We start from the raw sequence: 17,939 nt of genomic DNA, 5'->3' as shown, positions 1-17,939 counted from the left end.
TTCCTTCCCTAGGAGTTTAAGGTCATTGCCTAACCACATTTTCGTTCTACCTTGCTCTCCTCCCATCTGCTTGGTTTCCCTGGAAGAGTGTTGACTCCCCCGATGCAAGATGAGAGGCCTGCCAAGGCAGGTGTAACATTATTTTGAAGTCTTACATTTTCTTCCGAAAATTATTTGTGTTTAGCCTTTGTTCCTTTATATACAAGCATGACAAACATCACTTACCCTGGGAAAAAAAACAATAAAATAGACTCCCAGAAGTGCCAGATTGTGACTTCAGATTCCTTCTGGCACTTGGACATGCACTTGGGGTGACATGTCCCTTCTAAGAAGCAGAGCATCAGAATCACTGGCCTGAGCAGGCAGGTGGGGAGGGGTGTCTGTGGAGTTGAAACCTCTCCCTTCTCTCTCCTCGCCATCACTTACTGACTGCAGCGCCTCCCTCATGCTGTATTACCTACCTTGCCGAGGTAGGTACCAAGGAGAACAGCCAGTTGGAGAGGGTTGCTATTATTGAGCCCTTCACTGACTGCTGTGTGGCACTACAGTCTGTCCAAGTTCAAGGTCCAGCTGTTCCAGGACTGTTCTCTCACTGTCCCTGCCTCCTACTCCCCAGCCACATTCCTTCCTATTGTCCTGGCTGCTTGGCTCCAGGCAGTCACTCTCAGTATCTGCTGCTCTCTGCTTTAACCCCGTGCCCTTCCTGTCTCTGAAGTGAGGCGCTACCCACATTTTATCTTCTCCTCATCTCAAGGGGATCACAGGTCCATCTGCTTGGAATCCTGCCATGGCAGATGGGAGGAAAAGATTTACCCTTCTTTGACTGATGGGGAAATGGAACTCAGGGAAGCCGAGGTAGCTAAAAGCACAGAGTTCATGCCAGACAACTGCAGGCCTTGCCCACTGGTTTTTAACCTTGCTTTTCTTTTCTTTTTTTAAAATTCTAGTTCTTTTTTTTTAGAGGAGAAGAGAGAGAGAGAGAGAGAGAGAGAGAGAGAATTTTTAATATTTATTTTTTAGTTTTCGGCAGACACGACATCTTTATTTTATTTTTATGTGGTGCTGAGGATCGAACCCAGCGCCCCGTGCATGCCAGGAGAGCACGCTACCGCTTGAGCCACATCCCCAGCCCTTCAACCTTGCTTTTCTATCCCATCAGGAGACTGAACGTGGTATGCTGTGGACATAAAAATGCTGAACACAGTGGAGGGAGGATCCAGTGGGGGCGAGGAGAGAGATAACAGGAGTTCTGATTTTTTTTTTTTTTTGAGTCTCTATATTCTGTCCTGGGTCCTGGCTCCTCGTTCATGTGTCAGAATGTAAGACAACTTGTCTTGATCCTGTAGTGTTAGTTGATCTGGTAGAGGGATCAGAAGCTCCATTCAGCTCACATGGACAATGCCTGGGTTTTGCAATTCAAGAAATCAAGAGCCTCCTCCAAGGTGGCAGAGTCAGATCTAGAAGCCACCATTGCAGCTGGCTTCCCTTCAGGCAAGTTTTTGGGACTTAGGCTGCAACTCAGAGGAGACCTAATACCTCCTCTTCTTAGCCACCAGCACCTTGTTCTCTTTCTTCTTCCTCTCACCCCCACCTGTCATCCCCGGGTCTGACTCCTAGAAGTGTATGTCACCAGGCTCTTAGATAATTATCATCACACGTGAAGATCAAATCAGCACAGCATCACACACCTGCAGCAGCCACCCAGACTATCAGCCAGCCACCTGCAGCAGCTCCATATGACAATGCTGTGCTTATGTACAGATCGGGGGAGGTGTGGACAGAGCTCTCATCTTTCCCTCCTCATTTTCCTTAGAGAAGATCCAGTGAGTGGGGGAGGGATGGGTTGTAGCAGATCAGTGACCTTGATGTCTTGCTCCCTGGAACAGTAGGTGAGTGAGTGGGCAGACTGATGGCTGGTTCCTGCAGGCCAGGGGCCAAGGACCAGGGTCACTCCATGACTCGGGCAAAGCAGCTCATTTCCCTGCTGTCTGCCTTTGTCTCCTTTTCCCCCTAGAGTCTCAGCCACAGGCTGGCGGAGGCAGGGAAGAAGGGAGGCAGTAGATCAATTAATTGTACTTAATCTATCAACCCAGATCCTTTTAAGTCCCGGAGCTTGGGTAATTTTCTCCCCTTCTTGAACTCTTACGAATTTTATTGTCTGTGCTGCACAATTAGTACATGTTCACGTGCACACTTAGACACTCTAAGAGACAGGATTAGGGGGAGGGGAGCAGGGCTGAGAGTACCCCATTAGGAATTGTCACCTGGCAGGGTTCCTGGAGCCCAGCAGACAGCCCAGAAAGCCTGACGTGCAGGACCTCAGCCCAGCAGCTCCAAGACATCATCGATTCTGCTCCGCCACCCCTTCCCCCACAGTGAGCTTATTTATAGTGCCTACTGTGTGCCAGGTGCCAGAGTGACCCTGGGGAAGGAGGTGTGAACAAAACCCATCCCTTGCCTTGAGGGAACAAACGTGTGGAATGGGGATAGTCAGTGGACAGGCAATCAGATGTTGAAAATGCAGTGCAGGGGAAGGGAAGGTGGGCATGCTGGATCCGGTGGGTGGCTGAAGCTCTCAGGTCTGTGTCAGATGTGTACTGTCAGGACAGGAGGCCACCTCCTTACCTACCCCTCTGACAGAAGGAGTGTGTGTTCAGGGGGTAGAGGAGGGGAGAAAATTCTTGGGAGTGTCACATAGCCTGAGGAAGAGGATGTATAGAGTCTGCCACAAGAATCCTGGGGCACAGATGGGTGATTAACTTAACTGTAATGAAGGCCTGTTGCTGCAGTCTGGGCCAGACCTGGGCTATACTGACCAGGGTGCCTCTGTGCCCCCAGCTCCACCAGCCACATGGTTAATTTGGAGCATTGTTCTTAAGCATGTTCTGGGCCTGCAGGGGATCTGAGGTTGCAGCAGCAGGACTTTTCCGTGGTACAGGTTCTGGCAGATGGGCAGAGATTGGGGTAGGAATGACCTGAGCCCTGTCATTCCCCCCTCTGCCTTATGAGGGTCACAGGCCCCTGCTGTGCTCCTGCTGGCTGCCAGGCTGGGGCTGGGGCTGGGGCTGAGGCTGGGGCTTGGTTCTTGCCCCAGGTGCTGTCTGTTGTTGCAACTGAGTGTATGGTTGGTGGTCACAGGAACAGTTGAGCATAGGACAACTAAGCCTGAGAAGGAGGGTGCCAGGCCAGTGGTTATGAGTATCCCAAATAAAGTTAACTCAGGCAGGGGAAGGGCACCAGATTTGCTTTGGGTTGCTCTAAAACAAACCTGCCACTTATCAGCGTAGCTTTACGACAAAGTCTGGAGCTCTGGAGGGATAGACAAACCCAAACCATAATAGCTCTTGTTGGAAGAGGCATGTGTAGGGTCCTCATAGGGCTTTAAGGTGAGAAAGTATCCAGTGACCTGATGCTGGGGCCTGCCTTCTGCTGTATACTATCCCCACCCACCCCCCACTCTCCTCTTCACCTGCAGCTTATCTCTTCTTGCTCTCACAAGACCTTCGCTACATTAGGGAGGAGCCATTGCAATGTCATTACCCTTTCCTCCCTTCAATGCATTATGCATTTCTTGAGTCCCCACTGTTTGCAAGTCCGCAGCTGGAAGCCATCATGGCTGCAGAGGTGGCTAGACAGCTGGGCTAGTGGGGAGGGAAGCCCGGGCCCTGGGTGGGTAGGGGCACATCTCCCCTGACCCACACGTTCTGTCTATGGAAATACGCTTCTTGACTTTCAGATTACATTTTTACACTTACATTGACGTCCTGCAATTTTGCTTGTCCATCGATGAGTGTTGCTTTTACAATTGAGCTGAGTGATTTAATGAGTCCATCTGTTCTGAGACTCGAGCACAGCTGTGTGAAGCTGATGGCTATAGAGGGAGGTAAGGTATGTAAACAGGTGAGGAAAGAAGGGACTTCCTGCAGGTGGCTGTGTACTTGGGTAGAAGAGAGTAGTCATTGATATCTAGTGGGTATTAAATGACCTAGATGCCTCACCATGTCCTTCCAGATCTGGAGAAATGGCCTGACAGAGCAAGCAGGTCTCTGCACGTGCACCCTGATGGGCTGTCTTTGGCTGGCTGATGGGGAGCTTGGCTGATTGCAGAGAGGATGATGAGAGGAGGTACGGCTCTGTGGAGCTGAAGTAGGGAGGTGGAGACAAGGAGAAAGAGCCACTGCCAGACAGTAGTCTCACACAGTGGTTCCCAAACTTGAGCATGCATCATAATTGCCTGGAAGGCTTGTTAAAACAGTTGCTTGGATATCCTGAGAGTTTTTGATTCAGTAGGTCTGGGATGGGGCTGAGATTTTGCATTTCTAATGGGTGATGCTGGTCCAGGGACCATACTTGGAGGTCTGTTTGTCTAGCAGAAAGGACCAAGATTAAATGAGGTCATGCATGAGCACTCTGTAAACCGTGAGCAACCACTGATAGACATTTCTGGTTAGAAGAACTGGAAGTGTAATGTCTCAGAGGCCAACGGAGGGGCTCCTTTCACCAATGCTCCCCTTCCTCCTCTGGCTTTTGTCAGTATCTGATCAAATTCATCAGTTCTTCAATAAGGTAGGGAATTTTCCTCTTTTATGGGTCAGATAGTCTGTAACAGATGACACACGTTAGAACTTTGAAAACAAAATCTTGCTTGGGCCTTACCCCCACCAATCCTGAAGTGATGATATGGGAGGATCAGGAATTAGTATGGTTTAAGCTTTCCCAGGTGATTTTTTTTTTTTTTGGTTGTGTGTTTTTGTTTTATTTCTTATATACATCACAATACGAGGAGTGCATTACATTCATAATTTTTTTGCACTACAATTCTTACTACACCTTTATACCACAATTTATCAAATCTCTGTTTGTATATAAGGTATATTGACACCAAATTCACATCTTCATACATGAATTTTGTATAACGATGACCGTCTCGTTCCACCATCCTTGCTATTCCCATTCTCCCAGGTGAATCTTACGAGCAGCTGGAATGGGGTTTCCTTTCTGTTTTTCTCCCCTCCTCTTCTCCCTGCTGCTGTTGCTGCTCTTGATGCTGCTCTTCTTCTTCTCCTTCTCCTTTTCCTTCTCTCTTTCTCTCTCCTTTTCTTGAGGCAGGGTCTTACTGTGTTCCCCAGTATGACTTAAGGGATCCTTCTGCCTCAAGTAGTTGGCACTACACGTGCCTGCCACCAGAGCTGGCTTAGGGATGGATTACTTTTCTTACCACAGTGTGCCATCTACCTGCTCAGCTTCCAGACTTTCTCTGTCTGGACCCATTCGAGTGGCCACTTAGGAGAAGTGATACTCCTGCCTGCTTGTCCCCATCTCTCTTGATCAGACTGCATCCTGATGGGTGTTCTTTCCCTAACTCTCTGAGAACCCACTTTTGACTTCTCATCTACTACTGAGAATTCCAGGTTACCAGGCTTATTTCTAAGGCCACCAGCAGATTTTGCTGTCAGCACCTATGTGAGGACTTCAGGTGACAAATGGTTCCCGACATTTGTGTCTTTCAGAGACACAGAGAGCAGAAAATTGTGCAAGAAGATGAAAGTTGACCTCAGCCCGAAGGACAAAAAGGTTGAATTATTCCATTACCAGTAAGTACATGGGAGACAATTCCAATTTCCAAGTAACTGCTGAAAGCTTTCATTGGTATTCACAGAGAACAGCAATTTTTGGTTAGATTAATTTTATTGCAGAATGATTTTTTTCCTGTGTTTATATTTATTTCTTAAAAGAAAAAAATCCTGAACTGTGTTCCGTAGCTGAGTCTTATTAAGATGCTTTAGAAAACCAAAGGTATGCATCTTTACAATCATCCTTAAAGTTAACACCTTTTTCTCATTTGACAGGGATGGTGCATTTCATACTGAATATAACCGAGCTGTGACATTTAAGGTAAATTCACTTCCCTCGCTCTCAGCAGGGGTAGAGCCTGAATGGATGCCCAGAGTCTGGCGGTTTCCCTGTGAGAGAAGGAAGGGCAGATTGCACAATGGCTTTTCCGAAAGACCTGAGGATCCTCATCTCTAGATCCTGTGTGAACAGAATTTCTGGAAAAGTTTGTAATTGTTAACATGGGGGGGAAACCCAGCCTCACAGAGAGGTTGACGAACTTCTAGGAGTTTTCTGGTGAGGCAGGTGTGATGTCATGCCTCTCTGCTCCTCAGGACTTTGTGACTTCAAAGCCATCTCCCCGTCTCTGTGGTGGTGCCCATAGTGGGCACCCATTGCCGAAGGGGTTGCATGGTGTGCCCAGGTTAGCATGGATAACTTGGCATTTAGGTAACTTGAGCTGATGGTACCTTTGGGCTGATGTGGCTTGTTCCAAATGAGATTTGGATGTCACTGAAGTGTTCTCTGCTACCAGTCCAATCTAAATGTAGATGGAAAAGCATAGATGAAAATAAATGAGATCCTTAATGTACAGGTGCCATCCCCTTAATGTAGAGCAGCTGCCCAGCCCTCAGCCCTTCTCCTTCAGCTCCGGCATCTTCTTCCTCAGTCCCGTCTCCTTTCACTTCTGATCCAGATGCTGCTCCCCCGCCTTGCCTGGGCCTTGCGTTTCCTCTGGCACCAGCCTGGGCCAAGCTCGGTTTCTCTAACTCTCCTGAATCTCAGACTGGGTTGGACCCTGTCAGTCTGTCTCCCTTTCTCCATCTGCCTCCTTCCATCCTTTCCTGTCTGTCTGTCTGTGTAGCTGTCCTTTCCTCTCTCCCTCTGTCTCCCACCCCTCATCCTTCAAGTTGCTTCTTGTTTATCTGCTCACAATTTGTCCTTTAGGTTAGGTTACTGTGTGGCTTTCACCCTCTGTAGGGGTTGATTGCTATCAGTCCTTGGAGAGAAGTCATGCTCCCCCGGGGTGGGAGGGGAATTGCTTATGCATCGAAAAGAGAAGCTGGCTTGTTGTTTTGTAATCAGGTGGGCCTCTGAGGAATCTGCCCTGGGATCATAGATCAGGGAGTAGTGGCCGTTCAGAACTATATGTCTTGAATGTAGCAAGAAGCCTAAGGGGTCCCAGTTTGCCACAGAGTCCTGGCCTTTGTTCCATTCCTGTCGGGGGAGCAGCTTCCTCACCCATCCTCTTGATTTCTGCATCAATGAGCTGGAACAGTAGGCTGAGCCTTGTACAGGGTCAAAGTCTTTGATTTTTGACATAGTGGGCACCAGGATCCTAAAGTTCATATGGCTGAGAGGGACTGGGACAGAGTCCCTAGAGTTCTCCAGGGTGTAGGGACAGTGACATAAAGTTCTCTGTCACTTCCTGACTACTTCTGCCTCTTCTGCTTGAGCAGCTGAGATCAAAGCCTGCTTTGGTCACTGATTAGCTTTCCTTTCAGGGTATTCCTGGGACCCTGATCTAGAAAGATGGAGGACCTCTGGCGAGGGTGGCACACAGCCTGCAGGCTTATGCTCTGGCTATTATTGTTGTCATCTGCATGGTTGGGCCAGGGCCTGTCACAGGAACTGTGCTGTGACCCCTAAGGAAGTCAGAGGCCATATAAATGAGGGCATATTACATCTCCCCACTTGCAAATAGCAGGAAACTCAAAAAAGAAACTTCTGCTTGTCAGCCTGTATCGACTGAAGTCCTTATTACACAAGTGGTAAGGACCTGAGATGCCTGGGAGCCTAGATTCAGATGACTCTCTGATGACCTTCTCCAAAGGTGTTATAATTCTGAACTATGCCCACAGCCATGAATATGTCCTGAAGGCCAAGTGCAGCTTTTGGGCAATTTCCCAGAGATTCTGAGCACCTAGGGTGGACTCCTTGGTGCTGCTCCTTGCAGACCTTTCCACCCAGGATCTCATTCAGTTAAACCAGCGGGAGAGAACCTGTGGATGGGATTGTTCAGCTTCTGTTAAATGGGAATAATCCACCCTGAAAACCAGAAGGTCGCAAATGTCACTATTGTAGTTGTTATATTAAAAGAGGCAGTTTCTTTTTCCACTGACGTTATCTCTGTTTCTTGATAAGGAAGGAGGGGTGAGGAGGTTGTGCTATCCCTGAAGCTTAGCTCATGCAGGGTGTGGGGACAGGAGTCCCCCAGAGCAGCTCCCAGCCCATTATGGGTTCCTGATCCCACTGACAATCGTTGAATTGGAATCATCTTCCCAGAAATTCTGTGTATATAGTGCAGTAGCTGTGCCTGGTGGGCCTGGGGTTTTCCACACTCCTGAAGTCCATAGTGCACCCTAGATTGAAGACCACTACACCAGATATTTCTGGAACAGCAGGCTGGTGGGCACCCACTAGCATCTTCCTCATATACCACGTGGGCAGGCACCTACACAGCTGTGGGTGAGTGTGGGCTTCGGGAAGGTGCTGCCAGTTCCACTTTGGCTCATTTTGTCACGGTGAAGCATTGACAAGGGACTGTGAAAGGACAGATCTGCCTTTTACTGCGGCAGAAATGGCTGTTCTTCCCTTGCCAGGAAGTACTTCACAGTTTCATTTGAACAGCACTTCATTCAGAAGTGCTACCTGAATGAGACCCTACAAAGGCTTGGCAGTCTCCCATTCTCCCCTAGTAGTTCTTTCCGCATCGGAGGTTGCAGAAATGGTAAGCCTTGCCGAGGTCCTCTTTATGTGTGACCAGCAGATGGGCTGAATGCATCTCATTAAAGGGGTGTTTTCTCACCTCAGACCCCTCCCTCCCAAAACACATGTGCATGTGCACACAGACCCCAGCACTCACCCCCTCCACACACACACCCTAGTTTAACATCTGCTCATTGGAGCTTGTTCAGAGTTGACTGAAGTAACAGGATTTTCCTTTATCAAACTGGGGACTTGGAGAGCCTGGTGTGTTGACACAAGCCAGCAACTCCCTCCAGGGTGGGAGGGGTGGAGGTGTGACTGGTCTCTGGCAGACCTTTCCTGGTTCTCACAGACTGAGAGTCATTTCCCAGAGTGACCGCCTGAAGGGAAAGAGAATGCCACATCTGTCTATACCAGCAGAGCGCTGCAGGTGGGGTGGGGAGGGCAGCAGGGGGACAGTGCTCCTCTTCTCTGCCCCTCAGATACCTTCCCCAGAAGGAGTGGAGATCTGGGTCAGTGGTCCACATGTCAGAGGCCAGCTGAGCTATTTAGCCTTATTCCTGTTGATCTAGAAGGAGGGCCTGCAGGGAGAGAAATACAGCAGGGCTTCTGGCCATATTGATGAGCACCCTGCCCCGAGGGCTTCCCAGGTTGGGACCACTGATCGACTCAGCAGAGGATAGTCAGGATCCAACCTATCCCACAACCAGTTTAGAAATAGCAAGCAGGTAATAAGTAAGTGCGTTTATTTGCTTGTGGGGTTGACGGTTTAAGTGACTGCAGGAATGCGGAAGTATCTACTTGGGGCAAGGCTAGAGACCTTTATTCAGTTAATTGGAAAGGCTTCTTGAAGGAGGTAAGATTTAGTAGAAGCTCTAGTGTGTCTCTGGTTTGAATAAATCAGTTCATTGTCTGAAATTTCTATTTTTTTCCGTGAAAATGCATAATTAAGTATGGATCAGCTGAACAGGAAGGTGTCATGTGCTTGACAAAGCCTGGTGGGAGTGATGGAGGTGCTTAGGGGCACTTAGCATTTGGGGGTACTTAGCAATGATGTTAGCAGACAAAGGAAGTAGCTCACCCTTCAAGCATATGCCACATACAGTCCCAAGCTCTGCACTGCATGTACCTGGGACTCCAGGCTGGGAAACAGGGCAGTTCCCTATTTCCCCACCTCCCTCTTTTCCTGGCTAAAACACATTTTTTTCTCTTTGTTCTCCTCAGTCCATAGTGGCCTTTCTGAAGGATCCAAAAGGGCCTCCATTGTGGGAGGAAGATCCTGGAGCCAAAGATGTTGTTCACATTGACAGTGAAAAGGTAATCTGTTCTGCTTCAGTTCTGATTTGGTGCAGCTTCCCCGGTACCTGGCCTCCAAAGGAGCTGAGCCGAGGAGCTGAGAAAGGGGAACTGGACCAGGACCCTAATGTTCGATTCCCCTTCTCAGCTTTGTGATATAATCAACAAGTTACAGGTTGACTGCCTTAGGACTTTCTCCATCCTTCAACATCTATTTAATTTATTTTAACATGCTTTATTTTCTTTTCAAGAATATTATTTCAAATATCCCCCTAATGGGTGTGTAGCTGAGTGATAGAGTGCTTGCCTAGCCTGGGAGGCTCAGGGTCTGATCATTAGCAGCTCATAAAAATAATTAAATGAATGAATACATATCCTCTTGTTATATCATCTAGATATTGCTGGGCTTGGTTTTGCATTTTTTGACTTGTTTTTTAAAGTGGATTGTTTTTCTCTTTTAAAGAATAATATGAGAATAAATAATCTGATTTAGGTTGAATTACCAAAGACATGGGTCAGGACTCTACAATTCTGAGCCATCGTGTAACTTTGAACACGTTATTTATCCTCTTAAACTTCAATTTCCAGAACTGACTCATGGAGGGCTGGAAGGGCAGGCCTAGCTTACTGTCTGCCTCCCTTCCTAGCTGTAGTCCAGCTGCCCTAGCTCCGGGCTGCCCCTCCCCTGGCCTGAGTGTGCATCCTATCCACACTCACCTGTTTGTATCAGTGCCCTGTTGGCTTAGCTGTGCCTTCCCATGGGGCTGGGCAAGGACCTCTCTGTTAAATTTCACGTGGTCTGTGCGGCATCATGTAGATGGAGAGAGAATGCTTGTTCTTATTGTGGTAAAATAAAACATAAATTTAATCTTATTCTGCCTCATCTCCCTTTTCACTTAAAATCATTGAGTGTTTTTTTTTTTTTTTTTTTAAGAAGGAAATACTTATTTTGGCCCACAGTTTTGGAGGTGAATTATACCAACTATCCAATGTCATATAACATGGAGACTTAGAACCCAGTCTTTATTTATTCATTTTTTGAAAACGGGGTCTTGCTGTGCTGCTCAGGCTGCCTTCAAACTTGTGGGCTCCAGAGATCCTTCTGCCTCAGCCTTCTGAGTAGCTGGGAGTAAGGTCCACTCTACTCTCTCTTTTTTTTTTTTTTAATATTTATTTTTTAGAAGTAGTTGGACACAATACCTTCATTTTGTTTATTTATTTTTATGTGGTGTTGAGGATCGAACCCAAAGCCTCACATGTGCTGGACAAGCGCTCTACCACTGAGCCACAACCCCGACTCTGCTCTTAACACTCCTTACCACAAAAGGAAATGGTACCTTACTTTCCAGAGGAGGGGTCACATGTGATCTTGTGGGGAACCCAAAGAGGTCAGTTTGTGGTGATTTGGTTTAAGGGGCTGGGCATCAACATTCCTTGGGATAGAAGTGCCAGTATAGGCCAGCTAGAAAGTAGTCTTTATAAGACATGGCATGTGTGAGAGGGGAGTGGGGCAAGTGTCAGAAGAGGGTGGCCTGGTACCCAGAATAGGAAAAAACAAAGTGCCCAAACTGATTGTTGCTCCTGAGATGATAAATATTTTTAGCTTCTCTGGAAAGCAATTGCTTGGCACCTTCCTATCACAAATGTCATGTCCTGAACTTCCTAAGATTGTTCTTCCATAGCTGCAGGAATATTAAGCAGAAGTATTTTCTTCACCCCTGTCAGTAATCTTGTTGATATTCTTTGTGCTCTTTTCTCTCATGCAGAAATGCAAGATGTAGCTGTTTTTCTGCTTCTAGAATCCCCACATAAAATAACTATAAGTTCAATTTCAGGTTTGAATTACTGATTGAATTTGTAGGCTTAGAGTTCTATCTTGGTGAAAGCAATTAAGCATCTTTTGCATGTAATATTTATTACTACTCAATATATGAAACCAAATTGCTGCAGGCTCAATAAAACCTTTTCTTCTCACATCTTTTACCGGGTTTTCTCTCCAGAGATCCCAGAGGTAATTTTTAAAGTGTTTGTATCTGTCATCCCTAGTTAGGGTCAAATATATCGTGTGAAAGTTGTCAGAATCAAAATGGAGTCATACATGTTAAGCCCTAACAACAACAAAATAATAATAAAATAAATAAAGCCATGAGGTCAGGAAGGAGAGGTTCTTATATGCATTTATGCCTGACAACAGGAACTGGTGCAAAAGATTCCATCAGAACCACATCCTTGCACAAAGGTACTGCAGCTTTATATCTGTAGTACTTCTACAGAGACATCTACCCAATGACTGGTCAACCCTTGGACTGATGGCACCCTTGTCATTGATCTTTGTGGCCAAGGATATTATTTCAAAATAACTTATGTCATCTTCTTCATTTTATACTTAAAAATTCCCCTGTATCCCGTCCCCTTTGCACTTGCCCCTGGCCACCATGCTGGCCTGATCAACCTCCCATTGCTCCCTGCTTACTCCCAAATAAACAGCATGATCATTTAGAGACCCTTTCTGGTTGTTTTGGTAACCACTTGGTCACTAATCCTGCTTGAGAACCAGTGCCTAAACCCTCTAGTTATGTAAATAGGAGTAAACTTTTTCAGGATTTATTGAGAACCTCACCAAAAAATTGCAATTTTTTTTTTAATCTAACAGAAAATTTTTAAGTAACACACATTTGTTGTTGAAAATAGAGAAATATAATGTAAGCCTTAAAAACCCACAAGTCATCCCATACCTTTTCATTGAGAGATTTCCACTGCTGATATGTTTTGTAAGCCTTCCAGGCTTTTAATGTAATGCATACATAAATATTTTTACTCACAAAAGTGTCGGTACATTTTAGTGCCGTTTTGTAACTGGCTCCCCGTCCCTGCTTAATGTAACATGCACATCTTATCGTGGCTTTAAGTGTTTCTCATCGCCCTTCGTAATGCTGTAGTGGTGTTCCATTGTGTGGAGTGTGCCATCATTTATTTACCTAATGCCTTGTTGCTGCCAGAAGCTGCATTTTGAATTTTTCTCTTATTTTTCTTATTATTCAGAAGAAGAAAACCTCTAATTTTCTTTAGTGAAAACTGGTTAGAGGAGCTCATTTTCATCAAAATAATGCCATGTCGCCTTGCTTCTCCACCCTTGATGGACCCGCTTTTTCTCATCCATCTTTGGCTCTTGTTGGAAGAACAACCTCTATCCTGCTGACACTTATGTCTTCCCATTAGCATTGTTGTGACCATTTGTCTTTTTACATTTATTGGGTTTATTAAACAAATCATTATATATTGCTTAATAATGTGCCAAGCTCTGATCTACGGATTTTGCAAATAAGAATGAAGCCTTTAGGCTGTAACCTCATGGAGGGTGGGGCAGGCCTCATCCTTATGCCCCCCCCCCCCACTGTGAGTTCAGTGGACACAGGTGGAGCTAGGGAAGAGTGAGTGGACGTGGGTTGACCCTGTGACCACAGCCAGCAGATCCCCATCTGGCCAAGTGGGGCAAACAAGAAAACAGCTATCTTCGCTACCACAAAAATCCTCCCCAAGTCACATGAAGGGGCCACCTTTTCAACAGACGTGGGACAAAAATAACTCCTTGCCATCTTTTATTGTTCAGATGGAGCCAAAAGTAAAGCCAGTAGCCTGCTTCTGCACCAGTGGCCCCTTAGGGACTTGGTTTTCCCCTCTAGGATATGTAAGAATGGTCCAGAATAGATCCACTCTGAGATTCTTCCAGCTCCTGATGTGCTTAGGCTGTGTTGGTGTGACTTCTGATGTGTTGACCTCCTGCTGGGCAGGGGCAGGGGGAGGTGGCATTCTGTTGGGCATTGTATGTGACCTGCCAGTGTTGTCTCTCTTTGTGCCTCAGGACTTCAGACGACTCCTGAAGAAGGAAGAGAAGCCTCTGCTCATGATGTTTTATGCCCCCTGTGAGTGAACTGTTCTTTGGACCAGAGTCTGTCTCTCAGTCTCTGAGTGTGGCGGGTGGCTGGGGTTCCTGGGGGCATCTGGGAGCCAGCCCTGGTCTCTCTGTCTGTTGGTCCACCTGCACCTCTGCCTTTCTCTTGGCCTTTCACTGGCTCTTTCCCCTCCTGTCCACGTTGGTGCTGTCTGCACTAGAATTGGGAGCCTTCAGTCCTCTTCACCTAGAGCTCCGCCCAGCACAACAGGGGAGTTGGCTTCACCTTTCTGCGCTCCTCTGCCCCCCACAGACCACAGACCCATGTGCCCTCAGTCTCCCTCTCGGTGATGCTGCTGTCCCTCGGGGACACTACTTCTTACCATCTGGAGCCTGGCCTGTCTCTGAGGCTGTAAGTCCTTCAGCTCTGCCTCCTGCATCCTTCTGGGAGAGGTGGGGGAACCAAAAGCAGAGAGAAAGTTGGCCCCAGAACTGGGCTTCATCTTTATATGAGCCCATAAGCCGTGTGGAATGGCAGAAGGTTCATTGAAATGACAACCAGAAGACCCAAGATCTAATTCCAGCTACGCTAACAGCCAGATGGATGAGCTTGGCCAAGGTCTTCATCTCTCTGGGTCTCAGTTTCCACATCTGTAAGAGAAGGGGTTGAGTTAGAGCAGTGTCTTTCAAACTTTTTGACTGCATTTCACAGAATTAAAACTATTTTATATTGCAACCCAGTTCTGTTAAGTATAATGTTATACGTAAATAAGTTTCACCAAACCATTAGGATTACTACCTGCACTACCACTACTTACCCTTACCACTTGCCAGCTGCTCTACCAGATGTAGTGTACACTCTTTTCTGTTTTATTACAAAATTATTGGGTCTACCTACTGCATCATGAGTCTATAATAAAGGATCAGCAAACTGTGGCCAATGGCTGGCCACTATGTTTATAAGTAAGTTTTATTGAACACGACCCTTCTTATACATTGTCACTTTGTGTGTGTGTGTGTGTGTGTGTGTGTGTGTGGCTGCTTTTGAGCAATAACAGCAGATTGAGTGGTTGTGACAGACACTCTCAACTGCAGGGCCATCCCTGCAGTCCCAGGGGTCTCGACCCAGAGTGAAATCTGAATAAAAGCCTGGTAAGGCCCTTTGGACGTAGACTCTGGGGACTGCACATGCCCTTCAGGAAGCCAGAGGTGTCACTGTCGGCCTGAAGGCTGGAGAGAGGGGAGGGTGTCTGGTGGAGGGAGGTGGGTATACCTTCATGTGTATGGCACAGGCTACGGTACCAGGCTTCTGTTTACCACCACCACTCCCTTTTTAATTTTATTTTAGTTTTTCATTTTCTGTCTTTTTTTGTGATGCTGCAGCTCAAATTCATACATACATACAAGCCTCACATACAAACACCCCGTCACTGAGCTACATCCCCAGCCCTTCAGTTGACTCTCAGAAGCTCATCTCCATTCCTCTTGCCTGAGTTCTTCCCTGAGTTTTCCCCTCTGTGCCAGTGATGGTGGTGAGATCCCTGTCTAGATGCTCCACCGTGGGGTTTACGGTGACACTGCCTGGCTTGTCGAGACAACAGCCCTCCCCAGCCCAGACCTCCTCTCCAGACTTTCCCAGGCCCAAGGGGGTTCCTGCCCATGTGACGGGGCCTTGGCATTCACCTGCAGACCCTGTTCTGCCCAGAAAGCCTTTAACCTTGCCTCATTCTCCTTATTATGTTCACTAGTTGGTTTTACTCTGTTTTCTCCTCAGAGGGCTTTTTTTTTTTTTTTTTGGTACCAGGGATTGAACCCCAGGGGGTGCTTAACCACCAGGCCATATCCTTCATTCCCTTTTTATATTTTATTAGAGACAGGGTCTCACTGAGTTGCTTAGGGCCTCACTAAATTGCTGAGGCTGGATTTGAATTCATAATCCTCCTGCCTCAGCCTCCTAAATTGCTTGGATTACAGGCATGCACCACCATGCCAGGCTTGGAGAGATCTTATTAACTGCCCAGCTGTGAATTGCTTCAGGGGTCACCCTGCCTCCACAGACCCTGGAGGGGTGGGGCCTCCTTTGGTTTACCTTAGAACCCTTCAGGACTCTACATGTTGATGAAATGAATCAGGCTGTGTGTCCATAGGCAGTGGATGTCACAAGGCAGGATTATGGCACAACCATGCAGGTTTTTGTGGAGTGACATTAATCATTTTGAAATAACAGTTCACTAGCAGTTTGCATCTGATGCTTGTCTGGCCCCACCCACTCTCCAGGCTGCCTTGCAGTGTGCCTCTCCTATTCATCATGGCAGAGATGTGAGCACAGTGATTATCTTTATATAATAGAAAGTTGGAGCAGGGGAAGTTAGGAACTTCTAAGTGTCACAGAGCATGTTAGTGGTGGGGGAGGGAGAGAAAACTGAGTTGCTAAGTTAACTTTTGGTGAAGGATCAGATTGCATGGCCTCCAAGGTCCCAGGGATCCTGGGACTTCTTTTGTTATATGTGTTTTTAATGAAATAAACTTGTGCTTTTATTACACTAGTCCAATCCAGTCTTCACAGCCTAGCCTCATAATTTAGCTTACTCCTGGATACAAAGCAATTCCCAGCCTGGGATGTCTGTTAGGACTCTGATCGCATGTGGAGTGAATGAACCCAGAGGCAGCAGGAGTCTTTCACTGTGACAAGGAATCTGGGTCCCCAGGACCTGCTTATTCAGTAAATGTTTGTTCACTGAATTAATGAGAAAATAAAAGGGCTGTCTGCTCTGACTTTTGGGCTTTGAGAATGATAATTAGTCTTACCTTTTCCCCTGTCTCCCAGTTGAATCCGCTGAAAGATAAACTCAGATAGGAATCATACTACCAGCTCTATTTTTGGTAAAGTTAAATTGGAAACTGGCTTGGCCTGCAGCTTCCTATATTATTCCTTCCTCTCCTCTTCCTTCCAATAACTTCACCCAGAATTGCTGGCCTCTGCCCTTGGGGACAGCTGGCTGGCATATCACCTATTTGGGGAACAGGAAAGGTAATGTTGCTATAGGCTGCAACTGGGTAGAGCTGGAAGAGAGACCACAGTGTGGAGACAGGTGAGCAGGTAACTCCTGATGGATGATTGGCCCAGCGGGTGTCACACTCAAGTCACTGAGCACAGAGGCCGAGAATGAGAGGAAGGCACCTTTGCACCCTTTGTTTCCCTCCTGGGAGTGGAGTGGCATCCTTTTTCTCCTATTGAAGGGTTTTTCCACCATGGAGTAGGAGTCTGACGTGTCTCCTCTCAGGGGCCTCAGTGACTCATGCCAAGGGCCAGGCTCTAGCCACTTCCTGTGTGCGTGGTGTGTGTGTGTGTGTGTGTACCTAGGAACCTATCAGGCAGGAATGCGAGGGAGGCTGTGGGGCATTTTGATGTTTTGTGTCAGAATCTCCTGTACCTGCATCTTGCCCAGGAGACTTGGTGCTGGGAAGGTTCAGGTGGTACAGGAGGAACTGCACCTCCTCCTGGTTCTCTAGTGTCTGTGCCTGGCCCCGAGGGCAGGAGACCCCTCTGATCTGGGTTACTGTGTTCACGGCCTGCCAGGGTGCTAGCTGGACATAGATGAGAGTTTTTCGGGCTGCTGCCACGTGGCCCCTGGCCCAGCCCTGCCAAGTGGAGATGAGAACCAGCCTGATGGGTGGTCCCAGGCAGCTTTGTTTCTGTGGCCTACAGATGCGTCTCAAAGCCTGTTTTGCAGCACAGCAGCTGTCAGAAAGGATGACAGCCTGGCATATCAGAATTCCTGGTGGCTGAGGAAACTGCTTTTCATGTCCATTGCGGTCAGTGCAGAAATGTAGCGTCCCGTGTTTGGGTTTAAATCAAGATCTTTCTGAGGTCGTAGCAGATCTTGGGGATCTGGCCAGCCTGACCTGGAGTCCCCCAAGACTGGGGACATTACCACCTCAGGAGAGGAAGGTATCCATGTGGACCACAGAAACCTCAGAGAGGGTTGAGCCAAAGTGTCACATGATCCTGGTGTCAGAACCGGGAGGGGCTTGAGGTCATCTGGCCTAATATCTTTTGCCACAAGAAGAAACAGCCCAGAGAGAGGAGATGACTTGGTTACGGCTTTAGCAAGTCGAGGGAAGATTAGCGCCATGTCCCGAGTCAGCCTGGAGCTCTTCCTGCAGGCCGGAGCCAGTGCCGTTCATGCTTGGCCTGCCCTGGTCATTG

The 17,939-nt window shown here is 47.4% G+C and overlaps 1 protein-coding gene across 1 annotated transcript in view; it reads left to right on the top strand.

The window, feature by feature from the left end:
• Positions 1–17,939, top strand: part of Pdia5 (protein disulfide isomerase family A member 5) — a 90,020-nt gene that overhangs the window by 29,241 nt on the left and 42,840 nt on the right. The window contains exons 4-7 of the mRNA XM_076868153.1: positions 5,511–5,594; positions 5,850–5,895; positions 9,766–9,858; positions 13,700–13,760. Of these exons, the coding sequence (XP_076724268.1) occupies positions 5,511–5,594; positions 5,850–5,895; positions 9,766–9,858; positions 13,700–13,760 (284 nt within the window). The remainder of the gene's footprint in view (positions 1–5,510; positions 5,595–5,849; positions 5,896–9,765; positions 9,859–13,699; positions 13,761–17,939) is intronic.

This window comes from Callospermophilus lateralis, chromosome 10 (genome assembly GCF_048772815.1).
Source record: "Callospermophilus lateralis isolate mCalLat2 chromosome 10, mCalLat2.hap1, whole genome shotgun sequence".
NCBI lineage: Eukaryota > Metazoa > Chordata > Mammalia > Rodentia > Sciuridae > Callospermophilus > Callospermophilus lateralis.
The sequence above is the reverse complement of the archived record's forward strand: the minus strand, read 5'-3'. Positions and strand labels throughout refer to the sequence as shown.